We start from the raw sequence: 12,241 nt of genomic DNA, 5'->3' as shown, positions 1-12,241 counted from the left end.
CGATTTACGCAAAAACACGTCATTTGGAAGGGTTTTTCATGCTTTCTTCTTTTTTTTGTGCTTAATTTGGTTTTTTATGCTTATTTGCGGCTATTTTTTGTATGGTTTTATTTGTATAGGTTAATTTACAATTTAAGCTTTTCAAGCTCTATTGAGATATTGAAGGCTTCTGAGAGACAGAAACATACCAATTATCTGTTGGAAAATGGGTAAGTATTAATTTACAAATTTAAACTGACCAAATAATTTTCAAATGCTTTAAAGTAGTCTAAAAAAATGTAAAAACATTCCAAAACACTATAAAAGCTCCAAAATGTCTTGCAAAAGCTTACAAAACAGTCTTGAAGCTTCCAAAAGCGTTCAGAACAGTCTAAAAGCTTTCAAATGTTTTTCAATATTTATAGAAGCTCTCAAACAATTTGAAGACAGTCTAGAAGCTTCCGTATGCTTTTAGAGCAGTTTAGCAGCTTCCAAAAGTTTCTAGAACCGTCTACAAGGTTTCAAATGCCTTAAAAGCTTCCATAAGTTTTCAAATGCTTTTTAAACTCTCTGGAAACCTTCCAAATAGGCCTAAAGTAGTCTAAAACGATTTCAAAATACTACAGAAATAACTCCAATATGCTTCTAAAGCCGTCGAAAGCTTTTCAAAACGGTCTAAAAGATTCCAAATGCTCTTGTCTCAATTTCTCCAATCTAGTCACAATTGTGGTAAAGTGGCAGAAAGTTAGTGGGCAAGTAAATAGTATGACCTATTTATGAGACTAGTTAGACTACCTGCTGGTACAAATACTTACCTTATGAGGTTTACATTGAGATAAGTAACTAACCCATTTACCAAACCTATGTAAACGTTTTTCAAGTGTATTTTATGATGGTGCAGCAAAGATTGCTTTTCATTATTTAGAATCACTGAAGAAATCTTTATAACTATTTCAGTTACCACTAAATAGATATTGCAGATTGTTTGTTCTACCTAAACGTTTCTCAAATAGCCAGTCTTGAATGTTTACCACTGCCATTTGATTCCTACGGTTTTAAAAGAAGCTTATTTTTGTTGAGGTGTTTGGGTAGGCAGATTTAAAATTCTTTGACAACAACGCTAGTGGCTTGTTTACTTTATTAGCTCTAATGATAAAAAATATATGTAAAGAAACAAAATATGTAAAGTAAATGATTTGTTGAAGAGCTAAAATGACTAGAGAAGCTTCCAAAAAATTTCAAATTTGTCTAAATTTTCCAAAAAATTATGGAACCGTCTAAGAGTTTGAAAATGCCTCTAAATCATTCCAGAACCTCCAAATGCTCTTTAAACTGTCCAAAAAAATTCCATATGCTCCTCAAGTAGAACAAATTTTGAGAACAGAAATTTCCAAAACAGTCTAAAATCTTCCCTATGCTTCTAAAGCAGTATTAAAGTATCAATTCTAGAAAAAAAAATTGCATCTCTGAAATAGTGTGTTTTTACAGATTTTTAATATTTTTATGCTTTTTTGAGAAAAATTAATTAGTTTTTTTTTCATGATTTTAGTGTTTTTTAATGCAGACTCTACTTATCAGCTAGGGCATCCAGGCAAAAATTGGTACACAAATTCAAATTTTGGAAATAACTTATTTAATACTTAAAAGAAGTTCTTAAATTAATATAACTTACTTACATTTACACAAAAAAAATTGAATAATCACCATTCAATTTGCACATTTGGAAAATCACTTAGAATCGCTTTAAAAACTCTTCGGCAACGATTCTAGCTCGGGCGTTTACCGCCAGTTTCATTTCGGATATTTCCTTGTCGATTTCTTCCATGAAGTGTATCACAAAGTCGACCAGTTTATGCTTGTACATTTGTTCGGTGTGGAAGTTGGTGATAAGAAAACTGATGTCGTATCCTTCGATTGGTTTCCGTCGCAGTACGATAAAGTTTTCCGCTCGCATCATCATGAACCTCATGAACTTTTTGCACAGGATTTTTTCAATTTCGTCTGCTTGTTTTACCGCAATACTGATGCGTACCGAATTCACTGCCGTTTCAATTAATACCTGAAAGAAATTTCAAAACTCTAGTGAATAAAAAATTGTTTAAATCCTTGCCAAGCCTTGAATAATTGACTAATAATAAAGTGAAATATAATAAAAGAAATTAAAATAATTTCTTTTTTTTATTAATAATTTCTTTATTTTTTTTTTTTTTAAATGATTCCATATGAGTTGTTGGTTGTAACCTACAAAATATTGTTTTTTAGTGTTTTTTTATTATTATTTTTATTAATAGTTTTTTTCCAAGGTTTGTAAACTTCAAAATTGTCCTTATAAAGTAGGGATGGGGTTGTACAAAACACCCCCTGCATTATAAGGTCACATGACTTTTTTATCTAGTTTCAAGTTTGGCAGTTTAAATTTGCCATTCAGTCACATTTTGAAGCTCAAAATTGCATTACTGTGGGTCATGTTACTGTTTTAATAAACTTAAAACTTAATATTTTTCAATTTGAAGTTTGGCAGCTTTAATTTGACGGCCCAGACAATTTTCAGGTTCAAAACTGATTTTCACTTTTCATATTGTTTTTATCAGGGTCACGTGACCGTTTTAATCATTTTTAAATTCTAATTTCTTTATTAATTTAAACTTGAAAATTCAAAACTGTAGTCATAAGAGTCAGGTGTCACAGGTGTTTCCCCATCTCTATTGCTAAGTGACAGCCTTGTGTCAATTTGTCAAATTGCAAGTGACATAATTTGACAGTTGATCACAAGATGTCAATCAAGCATTTGCAGAAATCCCAACATTGTAGTTTGTGATCATCACAATTATATGTATCTTTGTTTATTTTTTTTAGCAAGTTTTAATGTAATTTGAAATTTTGAAAAATAATTGATCAAATGTTTTTATTCACAAAACCTCATGACTATATCAACAGTGCTGTGATTTCCCAAAAATGGTGGCACTGAGGGCTAACCATAGTTTCATTTATTTTGAGGCACTGTCATATTCTGAATGTGACATCACAATGGCATATTTTGGTACAACATGTCAATCAATACAATTACGTCATTGTGTCGTCAGGATTGCTCTGCTTAGTGCTTAATCATAAAGTTTAATTGTGGGCCATGATAAAGTGACAAACTGCAAACTGTAAAATTATGTCATATCCTTAGATTAGGATAATCCATTACTTAAAACAGTCTAAAATAACCAAAGTGTTTTGGTAAGGTTGGAGTTGTTTTCTGGCAGGTGCATAATACCTAGTTTTTCAAAGTAGGGAAGTAGGCTTAACTTAGGAAGTTGAAGTTCAAAACAGTAGACTATCAAATGCACAACATAACAATGTAAGCAAATAATAATGATATAGATTAAAATATTCTAAAGGATAGGGAACTATCAGAGCTGTATTTTAATAAAGACAGGAAAGAAGTCATTAAGACTACATTGGGGCATTATAGTAAGTTCAACTCACAAAAGTGATAAGTGGTGGTTTTAATATACTTGAGACACACTGTACATTATACATACCTTTTCTTTCTCATTTCTGGAAATTACCACAGGGGTGAGTAATAACTCCTTGGAGCTCCTAACCTCAACTTCGGGTTTATTGTGCCGTTCCACCACTTGTGAACTGAAATTATCCAAGCACATCGCCGCGGTCAGGGTGTGCCTAACCGCCGTTAGGTACGGTTTAAGGGTTGCGGACATTTTTTGTGTTTTAATTTAGAAAAACAACTTTCGGGCTGATTGTGGGGCAAAACTTGACACACCTCCCGTTTTTTTGTTGATAAAAATTATCAACTGAAACTGACAACAAGACAAAATGTCATTTTAATGTCAATTGTCAGTGGCTTAGTGGCGTTGACAGTGAACATGAATACGAACATTTCAAACTGAATGGATGAAATTAAAATATTTCTATCTCATTCTAACCCGAGGACAGACAAGGTATGCAAAAGTAGTGATTTTTTGTTTATTTTAGCATTTTTAGGCTATTCCTCGACATGCCAATTGAAAAGTGTACTTGAAGATGATTTGAAACCACCCTGATTGGCTGAATAGTGGTGCGTCGACTCTTATCCAACTTTTTGATAGGCATCACTGATTTTGCACCAGGCGCGCCATCTATCCATTCGTGAACACGTGAACGTGACTTGTGACAGAAATGACATCACCACCACCAACACTACAAAAAAAAACAAAACATCAACAAACTTAACCTAATAAAAATGTCAAAAACGATCAAACTGAAAATTGTTAAAAGTCTTGACCTCAAACTCATCTAAAAATATTAAAGAATCTATGGGGGTTCTATTTTTAGCCCTTACTTGAAATGACCGAAGGCTCCTCGTACCCGAATGATACGTACAGTTATATCAGCATAGCACCGCCACTAGGCCAGTTCCTAGTGCATTTCTGTGACAATTTGGACTTTTTTTTGGTGCATTTTGAACGATACGTGGTCGACACAGTGGAGCATTTTATTTTAGGCCTCCTCTGCTACATAGTACTATGCATAGTGCTGTACATTTGTATCACCCAGCTGGGATTGCTGAGTTTTGCAAGAGACATGCGAAATGCCAAAAGAGTACTGTTTATAACTGCCCACCCAGATGACGAAGTTATGTTTTTTGGGCCTACTATTTATCACTACACACAGAAACCGAATTGTTCCGTTTTTTTGATGTGTTTATCTTCAGGTAATCATTGAAACTTAGTAAGGTAAGGTACACTAAAAAATACATTCAGGTAAAAACTATGGAATGGACAAAATAAGAACCAATGAGCTGTATGAATCATGTAAAGTGTTAGGTATAAAAGAAGAGAACATAATTGTACATAACAATAGTGACCTACCAGATGCTATGGATGTGCGATGGCCTTTGGAAATTATTGCCAAACATGTATTATACACTGTTGAGGTATTTTTTATTTTACAAGCAACTGAACTCTCAAAACATGAATATTTTTGTAGGCTTTTAATATAACAAATATCATAACTTTTGATAGATTTGGTGTATCAGGTCATCAAAACCACTGTAGTATTTACTATGCTGTGGCTAACTTAATTTTAGATGATGAACTACCAAAAAGTGAGTCTGTTATTTGCGAGGGGTAAACTGCTGAGTACAATTTTGTACAATTCCTAATATGCCAGTAATGCCCATTAATTTCTTATTAAATATTACCCACTAACTTCCTGAATTATCACAACTGGAGAGTCTAAAAAACCTTTTTCATTTAAAAAAAGTAAAAATGAAAAAATATGCCTGCAATGAATTAACCAGAATGGGACACCCTGTATATTTTTTAATTTTTGTTTTCTATGCCAAATTCTAGACATATTTTGTGTATTAATTTTATGTGAAAATTGATATTTTCAGTCTCCAAAACATTTTTCATTTTTACAAATCAGGAAAGGTTTTTTTCTTGGTTTTTGTGTTTTGTCATGTTAGACAAGGTTTGTTCTAGGAATGGTTGCAGAAAGAGGTCAAAATATATAATACAGTGTGGTCAAAAATTCAGTTCTAAAAATCGGCAGAAAGTCTAGTTTTTCAAACAGAACACATTCTTATAATTCTGTCTGATTCTCTGTTCAAAATTAAAGAAGTTTGTATTACGCCACTTATTTAAAAAAATAACTTTTTAAATTGATACATTGAACCACCCTGTAACTGTCAAAATAATCAAATTAATGAGGGGTAAAGTAGTAGTCGTCAAATTTAGTCAAAACTGTTTTTATTGTCACTCACAACACTTTGTATAGAATTTTATATGTCAAGAAAATAAAATGGGCTTTCAAATAAATATGGCCGCCTGTGTTGATAGGTTGCTTCGTTTGGCCGCCAGAGGGCTCCAAAGCTAACTAAGTGTTTTCCTTGACTGTTACTGCTCTAATATCTCTAAAGTATTTTTTTTTAAATCAGGCAGATATGGCACTGATATTTGGCACAAACCTAGCACACTGATTGCCAAATCTAGGGTAGTAGCAAAACTGTAGAAATTCACTCATTAAGGTCGATTTTCGCTTGCACTAACTGGTCAACCTAACGCGCAAAACCTAATGGGATTAATAGTGGCGGTGTTTCAGGCAAATTTGACCCTTACGAAAATTGTAATTTTCAAAAACAGTGTTTCAAAAAATTTCCAAGCATTACGTCGTTGTAGATCTAGTAAGTCATGTGACCGTGTTTTTCTATTTTTCTATAGTCAAATTAGCCTTTAACCAGTCAAAAAATTTTTGTGGTGCATCCTGTCACTAAACCAAAAATAATACACTTTGTATATACTTTCATATGTCGATGGACAGCCAATGAAATGCGTTTTCCATTGACGTATAAAAATCGATTGGTTAGCCGTTTGCCCGCTAGAAGGCGTCAACGTTGACCAATTTTTTTTGGGTATTGTTTTGTTTAATCTTTAAAAACTCGCTTAATTGCACTACTTTTAGTAGCGTCAATGGATAACCAATAAAATGAGCTTTCTAAAAACATCCCTATTTGGGTTGACAGATTAGACGGTTTGGCCGCTAGAGGGCGTCAAATTTGACCAATTTTTTGTATCAATTTCTTGGTGCATCCTTTTGTTTAATCCTCAAAAACTCGCTTAATTGCACTATTTTTGGTAAAGTTTTATACGTCAATGGATGGCCAATGAAATGAGCTTTCTAAAAATACCCCAACGGCTGTTAATAGGTTGGACGGTTTGGACACTAGAGGGCGTCAAAGTTTTAATGACTGTTTTTGGTGTATTTTTTTGTTCAATCGTCACTAACTAGCTTATTTGCTACACTTTGTATAAGCTTTTATATGTCAATGGATAGCTAATGAAATGAGATTTTTATTGACGTATAAAGTTGATTGATTAGTTGTACGGTTTCGCCACTAGAGACTAAAAAATTACTAAAATTACAAAATTCATATTTTTTTCTTGTTTTCAAACGGATTTCATTGAAATTATCAAACTTTATTTATTTTAGTTATGTTTATAATATAATTTAGATCTTTTTAATTTTATTAATAACACTAATTTAATGCCTACTAATTCCTACAGTTTGTATACTATAATGCCCCAGTGGTTTACCCCTCGGTTATTTGCCCCCTAAAGTTTGAATATTGCTTTTTTAGCTTGTGGGGTCTTTGTACTGGAGTCTGTAAATATCATTAGAAAATATTCACTTATCTTGGATATTCCTATATCTTTTCTGATGTCAAGGTTTAGGTGAGTAAAATTTACTGTTTAAGTTTAATTTTTTTATATTTTGAATTGTTAGATATATGAGAGGCTTTAGACAAAGGAAACAACTGTTCCAAGCAATGTACCAACACAAGTCACAGTTGGTGTGGTTTCGCAAGTTGTATGTGCTCTTTTCAAGGTACATGCTCATAAACACTTTGCAGCAGGTTAATTTGGTTGATATTGAACTGGACTACTTGGAATTAGATGAGTGATGCATGTACATTTATAGGCTTAAGGGAAAAAGCAATCTTTTATATTATTGGATTGAATAAAGGCTATTTAATATTAGCCTGAGGTGAAGGCTATGCAATAAAATGAGAAAGTTTGAGGAATTCAGTTTGAGCTACAAATTGAGTTTGGTTTTATTTTTTGTTTATTAGGTGGTTTTGGTGGGGTGGGGTTCGAACTTAGATGGCACATAAAGATGACTTTCCTGTCTAATAAAAATTCTTACAAAATTATAAGAATCAAAGTAAGTTTTCGAAAATCTTTAACTATAAATGTCTTTGACACTTTTTGAGAAACTACAACTTTCACTCTTTTATGGAAGCAAGTTTTGATAATTGCCACGTACCTGACAGATGTCATGTGACACTAAGATTTTAACCTTCAAAAACTCCCTCCCATAAAGCTGAGAGTGCATTTAACTCTTACCAATTCAAGAGAAATTGAAACTTTCATTTTGATATATCTTCGTCCTAATTGAGGCCTAATTTGACAGTTGTGACGTAACTAACAGGTTGTCACGTGACACCAACACACTTTTTATATACTGACTACGTTACAACTATCAAAAATGCCTTCCACAAAGCTAGAAAATTCATTTTCCCTTTGACAGAGAACAACTTTTAAGTTCATTTTTATAGCCCCTAACCCAGGTAAATTTTGACATTTGTCATGTGATCTAGCATGTGATACTAAGACACTTTTTAATTTGATGCTTACGTCACAACTGTCATAAAGTGTCTTCCACTTATAAAGTCAATTTGATTGTTTGACAGTTTTTGAGTAACTAACTATCTTTACCAGTACTTCCACTTTTGAGGAATTTTGTTACAATGATAATTTCCACAGAAACTAATGCTGTTGGTCAATTCTGTCATTTCTACCCAAATTATCCTAAGAATAAACTTATCTGAAGGTGAAAAAAACTAGTCCTCAGTCTGCTCTTGGAAATTTACTTGGTTTTGGTTAACATTTGAGATTTAATGGATTTTGTTTTTTTTAAGTGATTTTTCAAATAATATCGATATTTGGATGAAGCTTGGTATTTGGGGGTTTTGTAACATGAGAAACTTAAATTGGATCTTGGTTTTGCTCTTACATGTTTATTTAATTTTTAACGCCCTGTAGCTCGATAAGTGAAGCCTTGCAGACCCATGCCTATATGGACTTTTTTATTTAAAATACCTGAGCAATCACCCTGGAAACCATTGACACAAATTTAAAAAACACCCTGTATATTTGTCTTAGTAATATTGACCATCGACTTCTTATGCAACTATCACATCGTCTGCAAATAATAACGTTTGCAATGTAGTATGTTAGTATTTGTAAAAGCAGACATGCTACTTAATTAATCTGACCTAAAAACTGCCACATTACCAAAAAAAAAATTTAAGGTTGTATTTCATCAAGGTTTATCATTGTTCCAATACCAGGGCCCTTATAACTAAATTTAAAAATGCCACAAATGTGTAGGTAAACATTTGAAGGCATTCTGAGACAGTTTAAATAATTTAAAGGCATTTCGAGGTATTTCAAGGTAATATGAGGCATTTTGAGCAATAATAAAGCATTGTGAGGTATTTTAAAGGCATTTCAAGGTATTTTGTATGCAAAAAAGCATTTTGGTGTACAAAAAATTATCGGCGGTCTACCCCTCCTGGAATATATAAATACATGACTAAAATAATTCCGATATCCTGCAATTCTAATGCAAACTACCTACATTTGAGGGAAATATTTAATAATTAAAATACAGTGTAAGCTATACTTATTCCCAATTCTCCAAAAGAGTAAAAAAGACTATGAATATTTTTGGTAACAAAGTTTCAAGCCTACAATTAAATCACAATTCTTCTCCAAAAATCATAATAATTGTTATTTTACTAATAACATAATAACAGTCTATTTTACTGCATGTTTATTACTTTTAATAAAATATCTTTCCAGGTTCATGTCTGTATTTTTAAATTACCCTTAACAACCTCTATCCTAAGGGAAGCTTTATAAAAAAAAAAAAACTATTAAATACTTTTATAAAAGCAGCATTTATATTTAATATTAACTAACATATTCAAAGACAAACAATTCTTAATGTAACATAAATTTTTTAAACCAAGCAATCCCTTATTAAATAGGTGCAAATATTAAACATTTTGAATTCATAAATATCACATTCATAGAGTCTGCTAAAATATTCTTTGGTATAACAAATACAGCAGTTAAAATTCACATTCTATAGTCACTGGTTTTTAAAAATTGTTAAAATGATTATCAAATTTATTTTTTTTAAAGCCTCATTAGAAGTGTTTAAAAAACTGTTTATCCACAAGTATTCACTCAGTCATTTTAGTTTACTTATTTGCAAAAGCGGAATGTGAAAAACTACCTTATCAACAATAATCTTAAGTAATATAAATGTATTTTTCAAGCTTTTAAAAACATATAAATAAACTTCTTGTGCATTAAATACAGTTAAAAAGCCCTTATTTTTAACAATATTTATATCACTTTCTCAGTAATACATACTTAGAGACTGTCTTAAAAAATTGTGTAAGAATCAGTCCAGGGCTAAATGCCATACCAAAACAAAGAGATCAGCTTGCAACTTACCCACAAAAATTGTTCAAACTTCATCAAAACTATTGTCAAAATTTGGTTATGTTTGCACACCTCCATTGTATGCATAGTCAGCCTTGTTGTGCATTATTAAACAGTCATCCACAAAGTAGAAACTATCTGATCGAGTTTCAAATGGGTTTGCAATCATTTCATTTACTACAATTGTCACTTGTACTAAAAAATCTATTACATAAAATTGACACTTACTGAGCTCCTGAGGCAGTGTTGGAAACTCATATATGTGTTCACAAGTGTTTCTTGAGTATGGAATGCAGAATCCAAACTCAAAATCAAAAGTTTTTAACAGCTTTTCTCTAAAGAAATGTTTCTCAATCATTCGAAATCTGTTTACTGGATGAGAACCTACAGTAAACTCCACACTAAAGCAATTAATGTTAGTCAGTGCAACACTGCAGAAACATTAAAGGTAACTTACGTGGCCCCAACAGTTTTCAGTTTTAAAAACTGGGGTGTAAACTGGTACCTTACAAAACGTCCAGAATTGGGATCAATCAACTCATCACTTTCACAATTGATTTCTGTAGACCCATCTGTGTTTACTGGTTTAGCTATTTCGAACAGGATAGCTCCGCTTTCCAAATCTCGAATCTTAAACCTAACCAAACGGTAAAATGCTAGTAAATAACGAGATTTAGTAAATTTTACCTGGTGAAATCAATTTCGTAAATATTTGCGTCTGGGTCGCAAAGATAGGTGTCGGTGATCTTTTGCAACCTCAAAACTTCTTCGGGAGTGATGACCTTTTTGTTTTCGGGCGTCGGTAAGGCCCTCGGAATGTTCTCGCGGTTTTCCCTTAGAACGCTCATTTTTTACTGAAATTATTGTTTGTTTAAATGCTTTAATGAATAAATAATAAACAATTGTTTGTAGAAAGATCTTTTTTTTGACTTGGACAGTTGTCAAATGTCAGATGTCTAGCGGACTAGGTTAGCGCTGTTGTCACACATTATTTTTCTTGGTTTAACGACTTCTTGTTAAATAAGCAGGAAAGTGTTATAAGACAGTAAGTTTAGATTTAAGTAACAAAAAAATATTCAAGGCAAGAACGGTAAAGGATGGATAAGAAAGGTCTAATTTTCTATTAGAATAAAGAATGTCGTAAGCGTAATGTTGCCAGTTTAAACGAACTTTCATTGTCAGCTGTTTTTTTTTTTTTGAAAATGACAGTTATCCTACGTAAACTTTAAATAAACTTCTGACGTCACCGTGAGTACGATTCCGTTCATAAATTCTGTTTATGAATAATTAATTACTGTAAACATGTGTTTATGTCTCTTAGGTATTTTCCATGTTTGGCCAATTATCGAATCAGGCAACATTTAGCTGTCCCTGGGCTTAATATCCTCTAATGCTGTCTTTTAATTGAATTTATGTCAAGTACGTTCCTACAAGTTGGCAAAAGTAATAATTTCCAGATGAAGAAACAAAATGTTTCAATCTGCATTTCCAAAAAAGTATAGATTCTTTTAAGTTATTGTTATTAAAATAAATAATGTAAAATATGTATAATTTGTGTTATAAGGACTGGAAATCAGCAGATTGATTGAACATATAGATTGATCTAGGCTAGGAATTGTAAAATTGGAAGTTTTACTATTTAACTGATGATATCAGAGGACACTAAGTACAACTTGCCCTCCGACGTTCTGCTGCCACCGATTTCTGCTACAGGACCCTCGTACCATAGAGAGTAGACTGAGCAGATATCTGCTGGTTTACGGACGGCTCAATGTCCTCAAAAGGGACTGGAGTCGGGGCTTTCTGTGCCAAGGCGGGGGTCTGCTTGACTGAGAGACTGGGACAAACACCGACGGTTCTGCAGGCTGTACTCTACGCCATCAAGATCTGCTCTAGGGAGATGATGAATAAAAACTCCCCTAGGCGGGAATCGATAAAAATCTCAGCCAACTCCAGGTCCTCCATATTTGAACTGGTGGATGTACGCCCAGTAGACCTGGACAACTTCTCATCCAGAGCAGTATTTCGGTTCCTCACAAGAGAATTATCAAGAGAAAGACCTGTAGAATGTGACAGGAACCCGCCATTGTCAGCTTCTTCTGTCACGTTCTATCAACACTTCTCTAGAAAATTCAGTTTCCTGTTTTCAAGAATAGGCCCCCTGATGGATATTTTAGTCTCCCTAATGCTTGATG

At 32.9% G+C, this 12,241-nt stretch overlaps 3 protein-coding genes across 3 annotated transcripts; 1 reads left to right on the top strand and 2 right to left on the bottom strand.

The window, feature by feature from the left end:
• Window positions 1–1,595: 1,595 nt before the first annotated feature.
• Window positions 1,596–3,790, bottom strand: Arpc4 (Actin-related protein 2/3 complex, subunit 4). The gene is made up of 2 exons (XM_081975881.1): window positions 3,510–3,790; window positions 1,596–2,038 (listed from the first exon to the last, which is right to left on the bottom strand). The coding sequence occupies exons 1-2, from the start codon at window positions 3,687–3,689 to the stop codon at window positions 1,712–1,714; spliced, it is 507 nt and encodes a 168-aa protein (XP_081832007.1). The 5' UTR covers window positions 3,690–3,790; the 3' UTR covers window positions 1,596–1,711.
• Window positions 3,791–3,975: 185 nt separating this feature from the next.
• PIG-L (phosphatidylinositol glycan anchor biosynthesis class L) lies at window positions 3,976–7,570 on the top strand. Its single transcript, XM_081975877.1, has 5 exons — window positions 3,976–4,681; window positions 4,731–4,903; window positions 4,957–5,074; window positions 7,109–7,202; window positions 7,255–7,570. Exons 1-5 carry the CDS (start codon window positions 4,315–4,317, stop codon window positions 7,430–7,432), a joined length of 930 nt encoding a protein of 309 aa, XP_081832003.1. The 5' UTR covers window positions 3,976–4,314; the 3' UTR covers window positions 7,433–7,570.
• Window positions 7,571–9,474: 1,904 nt separating this feature from the next.
• unc-119 (unc-119 lipid binding chaperone) lies at window positions 9,475–10,990 on the bottom strand. The gene is made up of 4 exons (XM_081975880.1): window positions 10,734–10,990; window positions 10,504–10,683; window positions 10,275–10,447; window positions 9,475–10,223 (listed from the first exon to the last, which is right to left on the bottom strand). Exons 1-4 carry the CDS (start codon window positions 10,892–10,894, stop codon window positions 10,105–10,107), a joined length of 633 nt encoding a protein of 210 aa, XP_081832006.1. The 5' UTR covers window positions 10,895–10,990; the 3' UTR covers window positions 9,475–10,104.
• Between the last annotated feature and the right edge of the window lie 1,251 nt (window positions 10,991–12,241).

The sequence above is a fragment of the Ips typographus genome, linkage group LG3 (genome assembly GCF_016097725.1).
Source record: "Ips typographus isolate SLU linkage group LG3, UJ_Ityp_2.0, whole genome shotgun sequence".
Classification (NCBI taxonomy): Eukaryota; Metazoa; Arthropoda; class Insecta; order Coleoptera; family Curculionidae; genus Ips; species Ips typographus.
Note: the sequence above shows the minus strand (reverse complement) of the source record. Positions and strands in the feature narration are given on the sequence as shown.

Excerpts from the sequence above, each read along its gene's own strand:
- unc-119 (XM_081975880.1), bottom strand. The coding sequence starts at position 10,894 with ATGAGCGTTCTAAGGGAAAACCGCGAGAACATTCCGAGGGCCTTACCG. Across the intron at positions 10,684-10,733 it reads TACGAAATTGATTTCACCAG|GTTTAAGATTCGAGATTTGG; the intron begins GTAAAATTTACT and ends CCGTTTGGTTAG. Across the intron at positions 10,224-10,274 it reads AACACTGCCTCAGGAGCTCA|TAAATGAAATGATTGCAAAC; the intron begins GTAAGTGTCAAT and ends TGACAATTGTAG.
- Arpc4 (XM_081975881.1), bottom strand. The coding sequence starts at position 3,689 with ATGTCCGCAACCCTTAAACCGTACCTAACGGCGGTTAGGCACACCCTG. Across the intron at positions 2,039-3,509 it reads CCAGAAATGAGAAAGAAAAG|GTATTAATTGAAACGGCAGT; the intron begins GTATGTATAATG and ends AATTTCTTTCAG.
- PIG-L (XM_081975877.1), top strand. The coding sequence starts at position 4,315 with ATGACCGAAGGCTCCTCGTACCCGAATGATACGTACAGTTATATCAGC. Across the intron at positions 4,904-4,956 it reads ATGTATTATACACTGTTGAG|GCTTTTAATATAACAAATAT; the intron begins GTATTTTTTATT and ends ATATTTTTGTAG. Across the intron at positions 7,203-7,254 it reads TTTCTGATGTCAAGGTTTAG|ATATATGAGAGGCTTTAGAC; the intron begins GTGAGTAAAATT and ends TTGAATTGTTAG.